We start from the raw sequence: 22,084 nt of genomic DNA on the forward strand, positions 1-22,084 counted from the left end.
TTGCAATGACATGGATGGAACTAGAGGATATTATGCTAAGTAAAATAAGTCAATTGAGAAAGACAATTACATGATTTCACTCATATGTGGAATTTAAGAAACAAAACAGAGGAGCATAGGGGAAGGGGGGGAAAAATAAAACAAGATGAAATCAGAGAGGGAGACAGACCATAAGAGATTCTGAATCATAGGAAACAAACTGAGGGCTGCTGGAGGGGAAGTGGGGGAATGGGGTAACTGGGTGATGGACATTAAGGAGGGCACGTGATATAATGAGCACCGGGTGTTGTAAAAGACTGATGAATTACTGAATTCTGCCTCTGAAACTAATAATACACTATATGTTAATTGAATTTAAATTAAAAAAGAAAAAGAAAACCGTATAGAGGTTCCTCAAAATACTAAAAATAAAAATGTCATATAATTCAGCAACTCCACCACTGGATATTTACCCAAGGTAAACAAAAACACTAATTCAAAAAGATACATCCAATCCTATGTTTACTGCACCATTGTTTACAATAGCCAAGATATGGAAGCAACCCAAGTGTCCACTGATAGAAAGAATGGATAAAGATGTTTACAATGACAGGGATGGAACTAGAGGGTATTATGCTAAGCGAAATAAGTCAATCAGAGAAAGACAATTATCCTATGATCTCACTGTATGTGGAATTTAAGAAACAAAACAGAGGATCATAGGGAAAGAGAGCAAAAAATAAAACAAGACAAAACCAGAGAGAGACAGGCCATAAGAGACTCTTCATCACAGGAAACAAACTGAGGGCTGCTGGAGGGGAGAGGGGTGAGGGGATGGGGTAACTGGGGGATAGACATTAAGGAGGGCACGTGACGTAATGAGCACTGGGTATTATATAAGACTGATGAATCACAGACTTGTACCTCTGAAACCAATAATACATTTTTTGTTAATTAACTGAATTAAAATAAAAACGATAAATGAAAAAAACAAATTTAACCCCCCCCAAAAAGAATGGATAAAGATGTGGTATATTATATACAATGGTATATTATTCAGCCATACAAAAGAATGAGATCTTGCTAGTTGTGATAATATGGATGGACCTAGGAGGTAAGTGAATTAAGTCAGAGAAAGTCAAATACCGTAGGATTTCACTTATACATGAGTCTAAAAATTTTTTTTAAAAAGTCAGAAAACTATAAATACAGAGAAATGGTAGTTACCAGAGGGGAGGCATGTACAAAATGGGCCACATAGGTGAAAAGGAGTGGGAGGTACAGGCTTCCAGTTACAGAATGAATGAGTCACAAGGATGAAAGGTACAGCACAGGGAATATAGTCAAAAGTACTGGAATAGCGTTCTATAGTGACAGATGGTAGCTACACATGTGGTGAGCACAGCATAATGTACAGAGTTGTCCAATCACTGTTATACACTGAAACAAATGTAACATTGTGTGTCAACTATACCTGAATAAAAATGAATGAAAAATACCTAAACCAAGAAATGTCAGAGGAGAAAACCACTCTAATAGATTTCACTCATCTTGTGAGAGTACTGTGCATAACCCTATGCAGATAAAATTGAAAACCTGGAAAAAATAGACAATTAAGAAAAAATTACCAAATCTGACCCCAAGATAAAGTTTAAAGAGCCAATAACATTAAAGAACAGAGGAAGCTATAAAAAGCCACTCCTCCCTGACAAAAAAAGCACTAGGTCCTGACAATTCAATTTCACAGGAGAATTTCTACCAAATCTCTGAGATCAAATAATTCTAACACCATTCAAATTATTTCAGAGCATAGAAAAAGAAAACCTGCAAATTTTCTTTATGACACTTAACTGACTTGTGACCCATCACCCCAAATTCACAGGTTGAAGCCTAACCCCCAATGTGAATACATTTGGTAATAGTGCCCTCAAGGAGCTATTTAAAGTTATTTATATGAGGTCATAAGGGTGGTGCTCTAATCTGTTTCTGTTCTTATGCTGCCACCAGTTCTATCAGACACTAGAGAGTTCTTTCCTTGTACACACAGAAGAAAGGCCACATCAGGACACAGCAAGAAGATAGCCATCTGCACACCAGGAAGAAAAGCTTCACCAGAAAGGAAGCCTGCTGACACCCTGGTCTTGGATTTCTTGCCTCCAGAAATGTAAGAAAATGAGTATCTGTTATTTATGCAATCCAGTCTCTGGTACTTTCTTATGGCAGCCCCGACGGACTAATACATGAAACAAGCACACCATGGACACCAAAAACTGAGTTTAAAATATCTAAAAAAAAAAAAAAAAAAAAGGCTAATATCACATGATATTGATGCAAATATCCAAAATAAAATAGCAACAAAATAGAACAAATAGAGTTTACTTCAAGAATGTAAGTATAGTTTAATATTAGTAAATCTATTAAGATAGATTTATAAACAGATCCAGGGACAAAATCATTTCCATAAATGCTGAAAGGGCATTTAAAGATATTCAAAATGCAACCCTGATTTAAGAAAAAGCAAGTAAAAAAAACACAAAAATTAAAATAGGAACCAGTTGAAGCTTTTTTAACATGAAAAAAAGATAAAATTAGAAAACACTAGTTGCAGGCTCTCTGAAGTTAGGAACAAGACAAATATGCCCACTATCATAACCATTCCTCATCACTGCATTTGATAAAATATGGAGCTATAGACAATACAGTTGGACAAGAGAAAGAAAGGGCATAAAATAACTGCAAAGGAAAAGATAGAACTATTTTCATGTAATTATTATTTGGAGAAGACAGCAGTCAAAGGACCCTAAGCTCACCTCGTCCCATGGATACAACAAGTAACACATCAGTGTATGTAACCCAGAAAACAATCTGAGGACTGGCAGAACAAACTCCACAACTAAAGGTAAAGAGGAGGACACATCAAAGAAGGTAGGAAAGACAAAGACACAGTTGAGAGAGAAAGAGACCATGGCCATCCATGGTGGGGAAGACACTAGTGGCTGGGGAAGGGAGAAAAACAGACTTTCACGCTGAGGAACCCACAGGGAGGACGAATTCCCATAGTATTTGGCTTTGGAATTGAAAGGGGCTGAATTTTTTTGAGTTCTTACAACCGGCAGAACTTAGAGCCTGCAATTTTAAAAATTGGAGGGCTGAGCTCTATGAGAGCCCAGAGGGCCTTAGGAACCAGAGTCCCCACCCTTAACAAGACAGCATGACAAATAGCTGATGCATATACAGCTTGGAAGCAGCAGTTTGAAAAATAGTGGGAACAGACAAGAGGGAGAGTGATTTACTCATCTCAGAGCATGGCCCAGAGAGGTAGGGATTAAGGGGAGACCGCTCCAGGGACAAAGGAGCTATCATGAACCATTTCCCTCCCCCAACCCCCAGCATAAACACAAGGCCACCTGCAGGGACCAGCACAGTGTGGATGCTAACTTGCTTATACCAAGCCCTGTCCCCACCATGCTTCAATGGACTCGCCCATCCTAGTCAAACTTGCTTCAATCTCCCAGAAGACTGGCACAAACCCCACCAACTCATCTCCCCACCAGCACATTTTCCAGGACCTCAGTTCTGGCAACAACGGCAGGTCTCAGTTTGCAAGCAGACTAGCACACACCTGGTTAAAATACACCCCACCCACTGGGGATGAAACACCACCCACAACAGGCAAAGACAGCTTCTGCAGACATGTGGACTGAAAGAAAAAGACGTCAGGGCTCAACAGAAGAGCACACACAGCACACATAGGAGACACTCCTTGAAGCACCAGACCCTGGGGACAGGGGACACTACACTGCAGGGCACTATAGGACCTCTTCTTCATAAGGCCATTACCTTCAAGACCATGAGACAGAGCGGACTCCAAACACACAGAAACAGACACAGAATTAGACAAAATGAGGAGACAGAGGAGTACGTCCCAAATGAAAGAACAGGACAAAACCATAGCAAGAGACCTAAGTGAAACAGATATAACTAATATGCCTGATAGAAAATTCAAAGATTGTAAAGATACTCACTGGACTTAAGAGTGGAGGACATCAGTGAGACCCTTAACAAAGAGATAAAAAAGACCCAATCAGAGATGATGAACATAATACATGAAAATAAAAATAAAGATGATGGAATAAATAGGCTAGATGAAGTAGAGAAATGAACTAATGACCTGGAAGACAGAGTAATAAAAAGTAACCAAGCTGAGCTAATGAGAGGGGAAAAAATTATGTAAACTGAGAACAGTCCTTGAGAACTCAGTGATTCCATCAAGCATAATAACATTCACATTACAGAGACCCAGAAGAAAAGACAAAAGGGGGCAGAAAATTTATTTGAAGAAATAATAGCTAAAAACTTCCCTAATCTGGGGAAGGAAACAGATATCCAGATCCAGGAGGTACAGAGAACTGCCCCCCCCCCCCCCCGCAAATCAACATAAGGCAGTCTACACCAAGACACACAGTAATTAAAATGGCAAAAATGGCAGTGACAAGAAAAAAATTTAAAAGCACCAAAAGAAAAAAAGACAGTTATATACAAAGGGAAACCCCATAAGGCTATCAGTGGATTTTTAAGGAGAAACTCTGCAGGCAAGAAGAAAGTGGCATAATATATTCAAAGTGCTGAATGGGAAAAATCTGCAGCCAAGAATACTCTATCCTGCAAGGCTATTACTCAGAACAGGAGGAGAGATAGTTTCTCAGACAAACAAAAACTAAAGGAGTTCATGACCACTAAACAAGTACTGCAAGAAATATTAAAGGGGACTCTCTGAGTGGAAAAGAGACCATAAGTGAGAGTATGAAAAGTAAAAAAGACAAAAGCAATAAAAATGAGTAGTTCTGTAAAAATCCGTCAAGGGATTCACCAAATAAAAGGATGTAAAATTTGACACCATATACCTAAAACATGGGAGGCAGAGGAGTAAACAATGGGTTCAAACTTAAGTGACCATCAACTTAATATAGACTGCTATATGCAGAAGATGCTATATACAAACCTAATGGTACCCATGAATCAGAAACCAGTAATACACAAAGAATGAAGAGAAAGGAGTCCAAATATATCATTAAAGAAAGCCAGCAAACAGTGACAGAAGAGAGCGAGAAAGGAAGAGAAGAATGACAAAAACAACCACAAAACAAGTAACAAAATGATAATGAATATGTACCTATCAATAATTACTTTGTAAATGGACTAAATATTTTCATCAAAGATCAGGGGTGATGGAATAGGTAAAAAAGCAAGACCTATCTATGTGCTGCCTATTAGAGACTCATTTCAGACCTAAAGAGATCTGCAGATTCAAAGTAAGGGGATGGAGAAACATTTATCATGCAAATGGATGTCAAAAGCAAGCTGGGGGGCGCCTGGGTGGCTCAGTCGGTTGAGCGACTGCCTTCGGCTCAGGTCACGATCCTGGAGTCCCGGGATCGAGTCCCGCATCGGGCTCCCTGCTCGGCGGGGAGTCTGCTTCTCCCTCTGACCCTCCCCCCTCTCATGTACTTTCTCACTCTCTCAAATAAATAAATAAATATTTAAAAAAAAAAAAAAAAAAAAAGCAAGCTGGGGTAGCAATATCTATAAGCAGATAAAACAGACTTTAAAAAAAGGACTGTAACAAGAGACAAAGAAGGACACCTCTATAATAATAAAGAAAACAATCCAACAAAAGGATATAACAATTGTAAATATTTACACACACAACATGGGAGCACCCAGATACATAAAACAGTTACTAACATAAAGGAAATAATCAACAGTAATACAATAATAGTAGGAGACTCTGACACCCCACTTACATCAATGGACACATCATCCAAACAGAAAACCAACAAGGAAACAGTGGCTTGGAATAAAACACTGGACCAGATGGATTAAACAGATATATTCAGAACATTCCATCCTAAAACAGAATACACATTTTTTTCAAGAGCACATGGAACATTCTCCAGAACAGATTTCATATTAGGCCACAAAAGAAGTCACAAATTCAAAGACTGAAGTCATAGCATGCATCTTTTACCACAACGTTATTAAACTAGAAATCAACCACAAGAAAAAACCTGGAAAGAACACAAATACATGAAGGTTAAATAATATGCTACTAAACAATAAATGGGTCAACCAAGAAATCAAAGAAGAAATAAAAAATTACATGAAAATGAAAACACAACAGTCCAAAATCTTTGGGATGCAGCAGTTCTAAGAGGGAAGTTGATAGCAATACCTCAAGAAGCAAGAAAATCTCAAATCAACAACCTAATATTACACGTGAAGGAGCTAGAAAAAGAAAAAACAAAACCCCAAACCAGCAGAAGGAAGGAAATAATAAAGATTAGAATAGAAATAAAGGATATAGAAACTAAAACAACAATAGAACAGATCAATGAAACTGGGAGCCAATTCTTTGAAAAGATCAACTACTAGCCAAATTCATTTAAAAAAAGGAGGGGGTACCTGGGTGGCTCAGTTGGTTGAGTGTCCAAGTCTTGATTTTAGCTCAGGTCATCTTCTCAGGGTGGGGGATTAGCCCCATGTCAGGCTCCACACCCAGTGTGGAGTCTTCTTGTCCCTCTTCCTCTACTCCTCCCCAACTCACGCACGCTCGTGCCCACTCTCTCTCAAATAAATAAATGAAATCAATAAAAACAAAAAAAGAGAGGGATGCCTGGGTGACTCAGTTAAGCATCTGACTCTTGATTTCAGCTCAGGTCATGATCTCAGGGCTGTGAGACTGAGCCCCACGTCAGGCTCCATGCTCAGCGAGTCTGAGATTGAGCCCCATGTCAGGGAGTCAGCTTGAAATTCTCTCCCTCCCTCCTTCCCTCTGTCAAATAAATAAGTCTTTAAAAAAAAAACAACAACAGAGAGAGGTCTCAAACACGGTAACAAATGAAAGAGAAATAACACCCAACACCACAGAGATACAAACAATTGTAACATAGTATTATGAAAAATTATATGCCAACAAACTGGACAACATAGAAGAAATTGATAAATTCCTAGAAACTGATAAATTCCTAGAAACCTATAACCTACCAAAAGTGAAGCGGGAAGAAATAGAAAATTTGAACAGACTGATAACCAACTAAGAAATTAACTCAGTAATCCCAACACACAAAAGTCCAGGACCAGAGAGCTTCACAGGTGAATTCTACCAAACATTTAAAGAAGAGTTAAATACCTGTTCTCAAACTACTCCAAAAAACAGAGGAGGAAGGAAAACCCAAATTCATTCTATGAGACCAGTATAACCCCGATACCAAAACCAGATAAAGACACCACCAAAGGGGCGCCTTGGTGGCTCAGTCATTAAGCGTCTGCCTTCGGCTCAGGTCATGTTCCCAGGGTCCTGGGATCGAGTCCCACATCGGTCTCCCTGCTCGGCGGGAGGCCTGCTTCTCCCTCTCCCATTCCCCCTGCTTGTGTTCCTGCTCTCGCTATCTCTCTGTCAAATAAATAAATAAAATCTTAAAAAAAAAAAAAAAGACACCACCAAAAAAGAGAACTACAGGCCAATATCCCTGATGAACATAGATGCAAAAAATCCTCAACAAAATATTAGCAATCCAAATCCAACAATACATTAAAAAAGAATCTAACACCACGATCAAGTGGGATTTATTCTCAAGATGCAAGCGTGGTTTAATATTAGTACAACAGTCAGTGTGATACATCACATCAATAAGAGAAAGGATAAAAACCATATGATCATTTCAACAGATGCAGAAAAAACATGTGACAAAGTACAACATCCATTCATGACAAAAGCCCTCAACCAAGTGGGTTCAGGGGCGCCTGGGTGGCTCAGTCGGTTTAGCATCCAACTCTTGATTTCAGCTCAGGTCATGATCTCAGGATCGTGAGATCAAGTCCCACGTCTGCGTGGAGCCTGCTTAAGATTCTCTCTCTCCCTCTGCCTCTGCCCCTCCCCACTCGCAAACATGCTCTCTCTAAAAGAAAAAGAAAAACAAACAACAATAACAAAGTAGGTTCAGAGGTAACATACCTCAACATAATAAAGGCCCTATATGAAAAACCCACAGTGAACATCATACTCAATGGGGAAATATTGAGAGCTTTTCCCCTAAGGTCAGGAACAAACAGGGATGTCCATTCTCACCACTTTTATTCAACATAGTACCGGAAGTGCTAGCCATAGCAATCAAACAACAAAAAGAAATAAAAGGCACCCAAATTGGTAAGGAAGAAGTAAATTCTATTTGTAGATGGCAAGATACTATATACAGAAAACCCTAAAGGCTCCACCAAAAACCTACTAGAATTGATAAACAATTTCAGTAAAGTCGCAGGATTCAAAATCAGTATACAGAAATCTGATGCATTTCTATACACTAATAAGGAAGCAGCAGAAAGTGAATTGGTAAGAGAACAATCCCACTTACGACTACACCAAAACCAATAAAATACCTAGGAATAAACTTAACCAAAGAGGTAAAAGACCTATACTCTGAAAACTATAAACCACTGATGAAAGAAATTGAAGAAAACACAAAGAAATGGAAAGACCTTCCATGCTCATGGACTGGAAGAAGAAATATTGTTAAAATGTCTATTAAGGAGGGCATGCAATGTACTGAGCACTGGGTATAAGACTGATGAATCACTGAATTCTAACTCTGAAATTAATAATACACTGTATGTTAATTGAATTTAAATTAAAAAAAATTTATGTCTATATTACCCAAATCAATCTACAGATTTAATGCAATCCCTATTAAAATACCAATAGCATTTTCACAGAGCTAGAACAAACAATCCTAAAATTTGTATGGAACCAAAGAAGACCCCAAATCTCCAAAGCAATCTCAAAAAACAAACTGGGGATACCACAATTCCATACCAAGTTACATTACAAAGTTGTGGTAATGCCACTGGTAGTATGGTACTGGCATAAAAATAAAACACATAGATCGATGCAGAATAGAAAGCCCAGAAATAAACCTACAATATGGTCAGTTAATCTTTGATATAGGAGGAATGAATATGCAATGGGAAAAAGTCTCTTCAACAAATGGCGTTGGGAAAAGTGGACAGCTACATGCAAAGCAATGACTACTTTCTTGGGGCACCTAGGTGGCTCAGTCGGTTAAGCATCCGACTCTTGATTTCAGCTCAGGTCTTGATTTCAGGGTCGTGATTTCAAGCCCCAGACTGGGCTCCCTGCTGGGTGTGGAGCCTACGTTAAAAAAAAAAAAAAATGACTATTTCTTTCACCATACATAAAAATAAACTCAAATGGATTAAAGACCTAAATGTAAGAATGGAAACCATAAAAATTCCTAGAAGAGCACAGGCAATAATGTCTCTGACATTGGCCATAGCAACATTTTTCTAGATAGGTCTCCTGAGCAAAGGAAACAAAAGCAAAAATAAGCTATTGGGACTTCATAAAAATAAAAAGCTTCTGCATAGCAAGGGAAACCACCAACAAAACTAAAGGCAACCTACAGAATGGGAGAAGATATTTGCTAATGACAAATCTGATAAAGGGTAAGTACCCAAATGATATACAGAAGTAAGACAACTCAATACCCCCCAAACAAATAATCCAATCAAAAACGGGCAGAAGACATGAACAGACATTTCACCAAGAAGACATCCAGATGGAAAACAGACACATGAAAAGATGCCCAACATCAGTCATCATCGGGAAATACAAATCAAAACTATAATGAGATATCCTCTCACACCTGTCAGAATGGCTAAAATCAACAACACAAGATACAGATGTAGTGAAAAGAAGGGGCATGTGCACCCCAATGTTCACAGCAGCAATGTCCACAATAGCCAAACTGGAAGGAGCCGAGATGCCCTTCAACAGATGAATGGATAAAGATGTGGTCCGTATATACAATGGAATATTACTCAGCCATCAGAAAGGATGAATACCCACCATTTGCATCAACACGGATGGAACTGGAGGGGATTATGCTAAGTGAAGTAAGTCAAGCAGATAAAGACAATTATCATATGGTTTCACTCATATGTGGAACATAAGCAATAGCACAGAGAACCATAAGGGAAGGGAGGGAAATCTGAAGGGGGAGGAATCAGGGAGGTAGATGAACCATGAGAGACTATGGACCCTGGGAAATGAACTGGGGGTCTCAGGTGGGGGGGGGGGCCGAGGGTAACAGGGTGATGGGTATTAAGGAGGGCACATGTTGTGAGGAGCACTGGGTGTTATACATAACTGATGAATCACTGAACACTACATCAAAAACTAATGATGTATTATACAGTGGCTAACTGAACATAATTAAAAAAACAACACAAGAAACTACAAGTGTTGGTGAGGATGTGGAGAAAAAGGAACCCTCCTGCACTACTGATAGGAATGCAAACTGGTGCAGCCACTGTGGAAAATGGTATAGAGGTTCCTCAAAAAGTTAAAGATAGAACTACCCTACAATCCAGTGATCACACTACTGGGTATTTACTCCCAAAATACAAAAACGCTAATTCAAGGAGATACATGCACCCCTATGTTTATAGCAGCACTATTTACAATAGCCAAGATATGGAAGCAGTCCAAGTGTCTGTCGATTGATGAATGGAATCTTGTCATTTGCAACAACAAGGATGGCTAGAGAGTATAACGATAAAAATAAGTCAGAGAAAGACAAATACTATATAATTTCACTCACATGTGGAATTTAAGAAATGAGCAAAGGGAAAATGAGAGAGAGAGAGAGAGAAGCCAAGAAAAAGACTGTTAACTATAGAGAAGAAACTGATGGTTACTAGAGGAGAGGTGGGTGGGGAATGAGTGAAATAGGTGGTGGGGATTAAGAAGTGCACTTGTGATGAGTACCGGTGACATATGGAACTACTGAATGACTATATTGTATACCTGAAACTAATATAACACCATATGTTAACTCTACTGCAATTAAAATTAAAAACTTAATTTAAAAAACTATATTCAGGGGCACCTGGGTGGCTCAGTCAATTAAGCATCTGCCTTCAACTCAGGTCATGGTCCCAGGGTCCTGGGATCACGCCCCGCATCAGGCTCCCTGCTCAGAGGGGAGCCTGCTGCTTCCTCTCCCACTCCCCCTGCTTGTGCTCTCCCTGTCAAATAAATAAATCTTAAAATAAAAAAATAAAAAACTATATTCATGTAGATAGTATACTATTACACTTCAAAACCCCCAAAAAATTAACAGTAAAAAACTTTTACAAATAATGAGAACTTAATAGGCAATAGGATAGAAAACTGATAGCAAAATCAGTAACTTAAATACACCTTAAAAAATGTTTAGAAGATAGAAAACACTCCCTTTATAATAAAAAGATAAGATACTTAGGAATAAACTTAAAAAATATGAACAACCTATACAAGGAAATCTTTAAAAGAATCCTCAAGGGGGAACAAGTACACTTTAACAAATAAAAATGCAACCTATGTTTTTAGATTGTTCCAGATACATAAGGACGTCAATTATCCCAAATTAGTGCATGATTTTAACAGGACCTCAATAAAAACAACAGGATTCCCTATTTCCACCACCACCGCCCACAAAACAAGACGAACAGATTCTAGAATTCATATGGAAAGGCAAATAAGCAAGACCAGGCAAGGAAACTCTGAAAAAATAGTCATCAAGGGAAACAAACTGAGGGTTACAGAAGGGAGGGGGATGGGAGTAACCGGGTGATGGGTATTAAGTAGGGCACGTGTTGTGATGAGCACGGGGTGTTATACACAACTAATGAATCATTGAACACTACAACAAAAACTTATGATGTACTATAGGCTGGCTAACTGAACATTATGGGGGGGGGGGGGGAAAAAAAAAAAAGAACTATTCCTACCAGATGTAAAAGCATCCTGTAAACTCTCAATAATGAAGGCACCATGGTAGTGGCTGAGTGTTGAAGAGAATGTGAAGCAACTGGAACCCTTAGATGCTGCTGATGGGGGTGCCAATTGGCATAATCCTTTGGAAACCCCTCTGGCAATATCTAGTAAAGTAAACACATGCACACCCTATGATGTGGTACTTTCACTCCAAGGTATGGATCCAAGAGAAATGTGTAATTTACTTACCAAATTACACAACATATTCATAACAGTCCCAAACTAGAAACTACCCAAATGCCCACGAACAGTAGATCAACTGTGGTCTGTTCATATAAGAGACTAAAGAGACCAATGAGAACAACATGGACAAATCTCACAAACACAATGTTGAGTCAAAGAAGACACAGAACACCATAGGATTCCACTTATACAATGGATTAAAAAAAAACAAACAAACCTAATTTACACCGTCAAAAGTCAGGATGGTGGTTTCCCTCAGAGGCTTGCGTGGAAAGAGTGACTGGCCTGAGATCACCAGGGAGGCAGGCTTCTGTTTCTCTATGTGATGCATTGCATTTGATACATTCAATACACTTTTTTTTGTTACTCAAGAAAAGTATTTCTTCATAATAATTACCTCTGTAACTATATTTAATACCTTAGTCCCCTGGACTTAGTAACTAGAGAAGTCATTAGCAGGTCTGTCATTCAAGAGGGAGAAAACCAGAGGCCAGATTCCAGTGAGGAGGAAAGAAGAGACAAGAGGGCTTTAAATGAAAAGGGAGAGAAGAATTCGGGCAGCAATTAAACTGGGCTAAGAGGGGTTTGCGTTAAGAGGGGTTTTGTTTTTCTTAAAAAGCAGACAAAAAAAAAAAATCTATGCATGTTTATATATTTATTGCTAGAGGGAGGAGTTAAAAGGAGAAGAAATTAAGAGATTTACACAAACCGGTCAAGAAAGCAAGACACCAGATGGGGAAGGATGGCCAGAAGCCCAGGTGGAAGCATCTCATTCTTTGAGTCTGAGGAGACATGGAAGGATGGTGAGATGGAGAAATGGTCACCTACAGGGAGTAAGGAACCTTATACTCTCAATTTTCTCCATGAAGGAAATGCCCAAGTCATCTGACCAGAGTGGAGAGCAGAAATGGAAGGGATTAGATCTAGCCTTAGGAAGTAAAGAAAATAAGAACAGGTGCTGAGGGGAGGTCAGACAGGCACACTGAGGGCCCAGCCCAGCTAGAGTAGGGCTCTGGGGCTTTCCTCCAGTAGCCACAGGCCCCACAGACAGCTGGGGCTCCAAAGAGCAAGAAGAGAATTAGGGGAGCTGATGATAGAGACCCTACCCTATTTTTACCTTCTTTGGGCCAAAAACCTTTTTTTGGACCTAAAACTACCCATGCCACATGTACTTTTGCTCTCCATCTCTCTAGAGAAACAAATGCCCACTGAGCGTAAGGTTCCAAACAAAGGTACCTAACAAAAAGTCTCCCTGGCCTCAACTCCAGACTTTGGGGGCATGGACCCTTCTCTATGCACCTCTCAGTGCTGTCTAAAGACCCCTGAAATCTACTGGTCCAATTGGCTCCTCCTCCCTCCAGCCTTCAAGGACAGGAGAGCTGTATGATGGTTACCGCCACTAGCTCTTCCTAGAACACACTACTGAGTGGCCCCTGTCCTGCACCCACCGCATATTCTGCCTGTGTTGCCCAATGTTAAAGTCTGTGGGTTTGGCACTTCCTCCCTACGCCAAACACAAGGACCACGGACGTGGCTGAGCTAGCACAGGCAAGACTGGCAGATGTGGCACTTACAGAGTGTATGATGTCCACCATGTTGTAGGCTTTGGTCGATTCCAAGGGGACAATTGTGTCAAGCTCTGGAACCATACGGCCACTTTGGATAGAAAAAGAAGGAAATACAATCAACACAGGAAGAGCCAGTGGCTGGGGGATGGGAGAGACATCATGGGGAGGGGAGGAGTGAGAGGATTCTGTCCCCGCTGGGCTTGCAAAGTATACTGAAAGATGTATTCCTTTCTTACCACCATGTCAAACTGAACCTGAGTTTGATACTAACCCAAAAGAGCTTTGTTTTGACTTACAGGGGGGAAAATGAGCTTATTCTCCTGAATGTGGTTCCCTCATTTATCCTCTCTGAATACCTCCTATAGCGTGGGGCACTACACGACATTGCAATGAAGACGACACTGTTTTAGCAAGTCCTGCTCTCACTTCCTGAGACATTAAAAATAAAAAAACAAGGACTTGGAAATGCAGAGTCAGAGTTCTGCTATTGAAAACTGTGGGTTCACATTCCCTACTGGAAAATAAACATGCCAGATCTCCTTTTAAAAAAAAAGAAAAAGAAAGAAAGAAAAAAAAAAGAAAAACTGCAGGCCCTCTGGTGGGGAGAATCACTGAGGACTAACCAGTCACCTAGGCTCATGGCTCTCTGCTTCCTCATGCATCTATGTGGCTGAGCAGGGAGCCCGCCAGGGCCCACTCCCACACCACAGGAGGACTCGGCAGCAATATGCCCCTCTCCCACATGCTCTCATCCCCTCCTGGCCCATGTGGGCAGACAGGGGTTGTTCTGGCCCTGAGGTGTACACCTGGGCTGAAGTTTGGCCTTGGTAAAGCCACATACCCCATCAAGCCCAACTTCCCAGAGAACTCTACACTAGGGTATCGGAGCATAGCCCCACTGGATTAAGTCCTCCCTTACTTTTTATTTGCTACTTATATATATAGCTACTCTGGGATCATATGGGAAGGAGATATGGCTGGGCCTAAGCAGGATATTTAGTCATTCCTAGGCCTCTGGGCCCTAATACCTTCAAATGATGTCCTAAGCTTTTCAAGAACCCCAAATAGGATAGATTCTCAGAAAAGGAGGCTGTGCCCATCACTCTGGGCCTGTGACCACCCTCCATTTTGTGACTACACATAATACGCCACTGATTAGGTCCTCTGAGGGGTGGGGCTGAGGCAGGTAAGAGCCCAGGTCCACCCCACAGAGCAGTGTCTAAAAATGTCTTCTTCCTATGAGCTAGAATTCTAAATTCCTTCCGCAAAACGAAGTCCAGGCCAAGTGAGTTTGAACTAGTTTGAATCTGAAGTCTGCACCTCAGAGTGGAAACAAAATGGAGAGAAAGCAGCCAGAGATCTGGAGAATAGTTCCCCAGGTGAACCTCTGGCTTTCTCAGTGGTGCCCCCGTATCAGGCAGTGGCCCCAATAGCAAGAAGGAGAGAAAGTCTTCACTAGGTGGCCAGCAATTCACCCTTCCCCTGGACTGCCACAAGCAGAGGTATACAGGCACGTTTCCTAAAGGGCATGCTGTCTACACCATTTCACATTTCACGTCAAAACAAAAAATACTTCCATATCCAATTCTGGACAAATCAAGACTGAGACGTCAACTGGGGGGGGGGGGGGCACTGTTTACTCCCAAGCTATTGATCAGATTTTTTTTTTTTTAAGATTTTATTTCTTTGACAGAGAGAGCGACAGCGAGAGAGGGAACACAAGCAGGGGGAGTGGGAGAGGGAGAAGCAGGCTTCCCACTGAGCAGGGAGCCCAATGCAGGGCTCAATCCCAGAACCCTGGGATCATGACCTGAGCCGAAGGCAGACGCTTAACGACTGAGCCACCCATGCGCCCCTATTGATCAGATATTACAGAGAGGAAAAAAGTGAATAGAAATAAAATTTTTCTTTGCTCCTGTATTCAGACATGCCACCACATGCCAACACCTGAGCACCTCGCTGGCTCCACTCCAGTCTACTCCAAGCTGCCCCATAGGGTGGGCCCTGGAGGTCCTGCCAGGGCAGAGGAGCCAGAAAAGGGCAAGCCAACCTGCAAAATGAGAGTTGGTACTGTCTCCTGCAACTTACCTGGGATCATGGCATTCGCAGATGGGAGCTGGGTCCTGATTGCTGAGGGGCAGGTAGTTGAAGAACTCCCGGAGATTACACAAGGCATCAACATCATTTTCAAAAGCTCTGTGGGCAACACCTGAGAAAACAGAGGGGCTATAATGGGCCTGGCCACCTGTCAGCCCAAAGATGCTGCTCCACGTCCACCTGTCTGTCCAAGGGCATGTCTGCAGGAGACTGTGCCAACAGCTCTGCAAGGATGGGACACCACAGACCCCCCACCTTCAGGCTGACCTGCAGTTTGTGCAGCCTGTTCCCTCGGCTCTGCACCCACATCTCGGCAGGGTCACGTCTTTATTCCCCACGGCCCTCATGTGCCATCCCCATCCTGTGCGGGAGTTTTCTTCACACCCTTCCCTGCCACACCTGTCTGTCCATTTCCCTGTTTCCTGCATGACATCTCCCCTAGAGTGTCAGTTCTAACAGGGGAGAGCCCAGGCCCGTCTCAGCCACTGTAGTCCCACATCAAGAATTACACCTAGTTATAGGTCACTTAGTTTTCAATAAAGCTGAAAAATAAAAAAAGAAAAGACTAATGGCCGGCACATGTCATGGTATTCAGGAATGGTGGAGGGCAAGGAGGGGAACCACCTGGCCCTAGTGAGGAACGAAGCCATCATTCCTCAAGAACACTCTGAAATCACAGAACCGCCAAACAACGCCCCAGACATGACAGAGAAAGTAGGGCCAGAAACTCTCTCCCAGACTCCCTGCTCCCACCGTTTCCCCTACCACCTCTTTTCCACTCAGCAGCCAAACTGAGCTTTTTAAGCCAGATTTATGCCATGTCTCCAATCACCCTCCTTGCTGTTCACTGAATATGCCAGCCACCCTCCCTCCTCAGGGCCTTTGCATCGGCTACTCCCTCCGCCTACACTGTTTCTCCCCTAGACATTCATGCCGTTAACACCAGATCTGCTCGACTGCTACGCTCACAGTGAGGCCTGCTCTTACCCTATTTCAAACCACACCAATCCCAGGCCCCCTTTACCCTGTTCTACTTTTTCAATAACACAGATTACCTTCTAACACACTGCACAATGTCCTTATTTATCAGGTTGTTTATGGTCCATCTCCTGTGCTAAAACATAAGCTCCACAGAGGCAGGGGTCTTTTTTCTTTCACAAAGGTATTCCCAGCACACAGAACAATGCTTGACACATAGGCACACAATGAATATCTGCTGAATAAAATGTTTCGTGCTCAACACAGAATTCTTTTATTCAAGAAATACTTAAAAATTGGTGCAGCCGCCTTGAAGGACGGCATGGCAGTTCCTCAAAAAGTGAGTTACCATTTGACCCAGAAATTCCACTCCTAGGTATATACCCGAAGGAAACCAAAAAACCTGTCACACAAAACTTGTACAAGAATGTTTACAGCAGCATATTCATGACAGCCAAAAAGTGGAAATAATCCAAATGTTCAACTGATCAATGAATACATAAAATGTGGTACAGTTATATATGGAAATATTATCCATGCTGCAACATGGATTAACCTTAAAAATGGTATGCTAAGGACAAGAAACTACTCACAAAAGACCATATATGGCAGGACTCCATTTATTTCCATTCCATATATATTCAGAATAGACAAATCCACAGAAACAGAAGGTAGATCAGTGACTGCCTAGAGGTAGACTGGGGGGAAATGGGGAGCAAATGCTAATGGATGCAAGGCTTTTTGAGGATGATGAAAAGGTTCTAAAATTATGGTGATAACTGAAAAACACTGAATACATAAAAATCATTGACTTGTATACCTTAAATGAGTATGTCACATGTATAATACATAAATTATATCTCAATAAAGCTGTTTTAAAAACAAGGAAAAATATGTATAGAGCACCATTTAGGCCTTGCTCTGGAGATACAGCTAAATACATCAGATGTCACCAATATTCAACACTATTTTAGATCCCAGTACAAAGAAAAACTGCAGCCAATTAAACCCTGAGACAAGGGTGTGAGGACCAACTGTGGGGCAGTCAGCAAGGAGTTCTCCTTCTAGCTGTATGCTGGAGACAGAGCTGAGCAGAGCTGAGGGCAAGGAATGAGTCAAAGCTGATGCCAACCTGAGGTGGAAAAGGAGCAACTTTGGTGGGTAGGAGGAGTCAAGAGCTCTGACTTAAAAAAAAATAAAAAATCAGGGTGCCTGGGTGGCTCAGTCAGTTAAACATCCAACTCTTGATTTCGGCTCAGGTCATGATCTCATGATCTTGAGATCAAGCCCTGGGTCAGGCTCTCCACTGTGCGCGGAGCCTGCTTAAGATTCCCTCTCTTCCACTCCCTCTGCCCCTCCCCATCTCTTAAAAAAAAAATACATATATATATATATATATATATATATATATGTATTTTTTTTTTCATCAAATGGAAGACTTCACACATGTAAGAGAGATGTAACTTACTAAGAAAGAAATGCTGACATCTAAGTGATGATCCAATGCCTTAACCACAGTACACTGAAGTGTGTAAATTGGTCATAGCAGCTTCTCATCGCTTTGAAATCTTTCAAAGAAGCAATTTCTCCTGCCTTCACTTACACTGCTTATTTCGTCATAGACAATCCTTTCAAAACCTGATGTCTTTTTCCAAAAATATATGGAATTCCCATCACTACTCCAACAACAAAGTCTTCATTAATGTCAGATTCATGCCCCACTCCCAATTCTATGCCTCTGTATAATAGTAACCTTTGTTTCAGTCCAAAGAACAGAATAATCTTTATACATTTTGAACTCTGCACGTGTGGCACATAACCTCAAAAAGATGAAAAGCTATGACCAAGTTTGTAAAAATGTGGGCCATGACCATCACATTATGACTGTACCTAGCCAAGGGCAATTGGTAATACTGCCATCTAAGACATACCTCAACTTTGGATTAAAAGAAAGTCACAATACAGCATTTTTTTTTAAAGGTTCAACAGTGTGTGTATTTATATATATATATATGTATTTACATGTGTATATGTGTACTTACATGTGTTCATATATACATATATTTATATATCGTATCTCTTGTAACCACCATTTCAGTTAGTTTTAAAATTTTAAAGACTATCAAAGCTTTAGTAGTAGCCTGTTTTTGTTTCGTTTAACAAATTTGAGCTACTAAATCTATATTATTATATCTGTAGTAAATATACCACACTACAGTGATATTTATAAAAGATTGTCACTATTCTCTTAGGATGCCAACTGATATGAAGCAAATGGTAGAGCTGGTAAATACCAATTTTGTAAAAATTGGTATTTGTCATACAATGTTGAGTATGACATCGAGAATGACGTCGAGAATGACGTCCAGTATGACGTCCGGTATGACGTCCAGTATGACGTCCAGTACATTACTACTCAATGGTTAAAAACAGTAAGATGAGGGGCGCCTGGATGGCTCAGTCGTTAAGCGTCTGCCTTCGGCTCAGGTCATGATCCCAGGGTCCTGGGATTGAGCCCCGCATCGGGCTCCCTGCTCAGCGGGAGGCCTGCTTCTACTTCTCCCACTCCCCCTGCTTGTGTTCCCTCTCTCGCTGTGTCTCTCTCTGTCAAATAAATTAATTAATTAAATTAAATTAAATAAAAAAAAAAAAACAGTAAGGTGAGCCTCAAGGCCTCTAACCTGACATGGTGGTATGGGTCCTGGCACCACCAAGCTCCTCCTGAGTAACATCCTCATTGGTGACAGACTTCACAACATCCGGGCCAGTGATGAACAGGTAGGAGGTGTCCTGAAATTAGAATTACAGAAGGATCAATCTCAGGCACCTTAGAGTTGACATAGCCAAGACAAATGCAGAGAAGTTAGTGATGTGGTGACAGAACCAGGTTAGGATGCTGCTCAAAGATACCTATCCAAACTAAAGACCCAAGGTTTCCCTGCCTCACTGTCTACTAAGAAAATTTCCACCGTATGGTTCTGTCTCAGCAAAATGATTTGCAGCATGCCTAACATTTCAGGTCATTCATCTGTAAACACCTTAACTGGGAGCCCTTATTCAGAGCTTGCTGTGCACCAAGCATTTTTCTAAAGCACTTCATGGGATTGTGTAAGTAAGCCTCAGTACTATTTTCACCCCCATTTATAAACGGGGAAACTGAGTCACTGTGACAGTATATATAGTTTACCTAAAATTAACCAGCCACCTTAAGCCATTTGGAGAACATGACAATCAATGCTTTGGGGTTTTAAGAGGGTGACATTTAATTTTAGTTTTTAAAGATAAAGGCATTTCATAAAACATTAAAAAAAGAATAGGAGATACAGTAGAATGTAGGTCTATATCCAAGCCCTTATTTCCAGGCCTCCAATTTCCCTCCCCAAAGGCAACCACTGTCAGTTTCTCTCCTTGCAAGACATCCATGCATATGTAAGCATTAATATTTATCATTAAATAGTAATATTTAATAATATTGTCCTCTTGGGGCACTTGGGTGGCTCAGTCGTTAAGCGTCTGCCTTCGGCTCAGGTCATGATCCCAGGGTCCTGGGATCGAGCCCCGCATCGGGCTCCCTGCTCCGCGAGAAGCCTGCTTCTCCCTCTCCCACTCCCCCTGCTTGTGTTCCCTTTCTCGCTGTCTCTGTCAAATAAATAAAATCTTAAAAAATAATAATAATAATAATAATATTGTCCTCTTATTTTCTTTCCAGCACAGTGTCCTACAAAAATTGTTCTGAAACTTCTTGATGACTATACTGTATCAGGACAGTAGGATATGTATAATAATTTAATAGTCACCTACTGATGGTCCTTTAGGTTATTTCCAGTATTTTGCTATAACAAGCAATTCCACAGTCAATATCTTACTACAGTCATCTCTGGCAGCTCACTGTTCATTTTCTTTGTCCACTTTTCTATTGGATACTTATTTTTATGTACTGAGGAAATTAGTCCTTAGACTAATATGTGTTTTATTAGTCTATTTTATGGATCCTTGGCTTGGAACCCTGCTAGAAAGGTCTAGCTAGAAAGGTCTTTCTTTCCCCACTCCACACAGGCTCATAAACAAATGTTCACAATAGCTTTATCTGTAACAGTCAAAAACCAGGAAATAACCCAATGTCCAATCAACATATGAAATCTCAAAATAATTATCCCAAGTGAAAGGATCCAGCACCCACCCATCCTACCACCCACCAAAAAAGAAAAGTATATACTTTTTGTATGTGTTTTACACATAGAAAATGTCATTTTGAATGATTCTCTTTATATAACATTCTAGAAAATGCAAATTAGTTTATTGTGATAGGAAGCAGATGAATGGTTACCTGAAGACAGGGTTGAGAGGGAGGGAAGGATGGATTACAAAGATATATGAGGAAACCTTTGGAGGGGGGGTGGCTATGTTCATTATCTTAATTGGGGTTATGGCTTCACAGTTGTATACATGTGTCAAACTCAAACTACACAACTTAAATATGTGCAGATCATAGAATTATATCTCAAAGTTGTAAAAAAAAAAAAAAAAAAAAAAGTGGAACTGCAAAGAGCCAAGAATATCCTGTACCACTTGAAGAAAAATAAAGAGGGACAACTTGCTGTACCAGCTCTCAGTATGTGTCATTCAGCCCCTGTCATGAAGACAGTGTGGAGCTGGTGCAGGGATAAGCGAACAGAACCCAAAAGAGCTCAGTGAAACATTGATATATGGACGCTTGATTCATGATACAGGTGGCATTACACAGTAGGAAAGGATGCGCTTTTCAATAAAAGCCTCTCAGTCAACTAGGTAACTGTACTGAAAAAAATTAAACTAGCCTCTATTTCATATTATGTGTAAACTTCAATTCCAACTAGATTGAAATGTAAATGTAAAAGGTAAAATAATAAAGCTTTTAGAAAAGAAAAACGATCTTCATGACTTTGGGGTAGAAAAAAGTTCAAGAATTAAGATACACTACCCATAAAGTACACATTTCACGGTGGTTCTCCTATCAAAAGAGCATAGAAGCCAGCCTGAAGGGACTCCCACTGGCTAGGTGAGGACAATTTGAGCATGAAAACAAATAATGCTAGTAATGGATTAGAAACACCTGAGTAGAACAGGAAATCCAGGAACCCACTTAATAACAAATCCGCGAAATAAACAAATGCCCAAGGAAGCAGGGCTCTTCCTTAAGGTAGGATGCCAACTGATATGAAGCAAATGGTAGAGCTGGTAAATACCAATTTTGTAAAAATTGGTATTTGTCATACAATGTTGAGTATAACATCGAGAATAATGTCGAGTATGACGTCGAGTATGACGTCGAGTATGACGTCGAGTATGACGTCGAGTATGACGTCGAGTATGACGTCGAGTATGACGTCGAGTATGACGTCGAGTA

General features: G+C 40.8%; 1 protein-coding gene across 2 annotated transcripts in view; it reads right to left on the reverse strand.

Annotated features, from left to right (window-relative positions):
* The window catches only part of PCCB (propionyl-CoA carboxylase subunit beta), a 100,391-nt gene that overhangs the window by 42,008 nt on the left and 36,299 nt on the right, over window positions 1–22,084 (reverse strand). For both annotated transcript variants that reach the window (XM_021678882.1, XM_021678883.2), the window contains 3 exons: window positions 19,380–19,488; window positions 15,712–15,832; window positions 13,630–13,711 (listed from right to left, as the gene is read on the reverse strand). In XM_021678882.1, the coding sequence (XP_021534557.1) occupies window positions 13,630–13,711; window positions 15,712–15,832; window positions 19,380–19,488 (312 nt within the window). The remainder of the gene's footprint in view (window positions 1–13,629; window positions 13,712–15,711; window positions 15,833–19,379; window positions 19,489–22,084) is intronic.

Source organism: Neomonachus schauinslandi, chromosome 1, assembly GCF_002201575.2.
Source record: "Neomonachus schauinslandi chromosome 1, ASM220157v2, whole genome shotgun sequence".
NCBI lineage: Eukaryota > Metazoa > Chordata > Mammalia > Carnivora > Phocidae > Neomonachus > Neomonachus schauinslandi.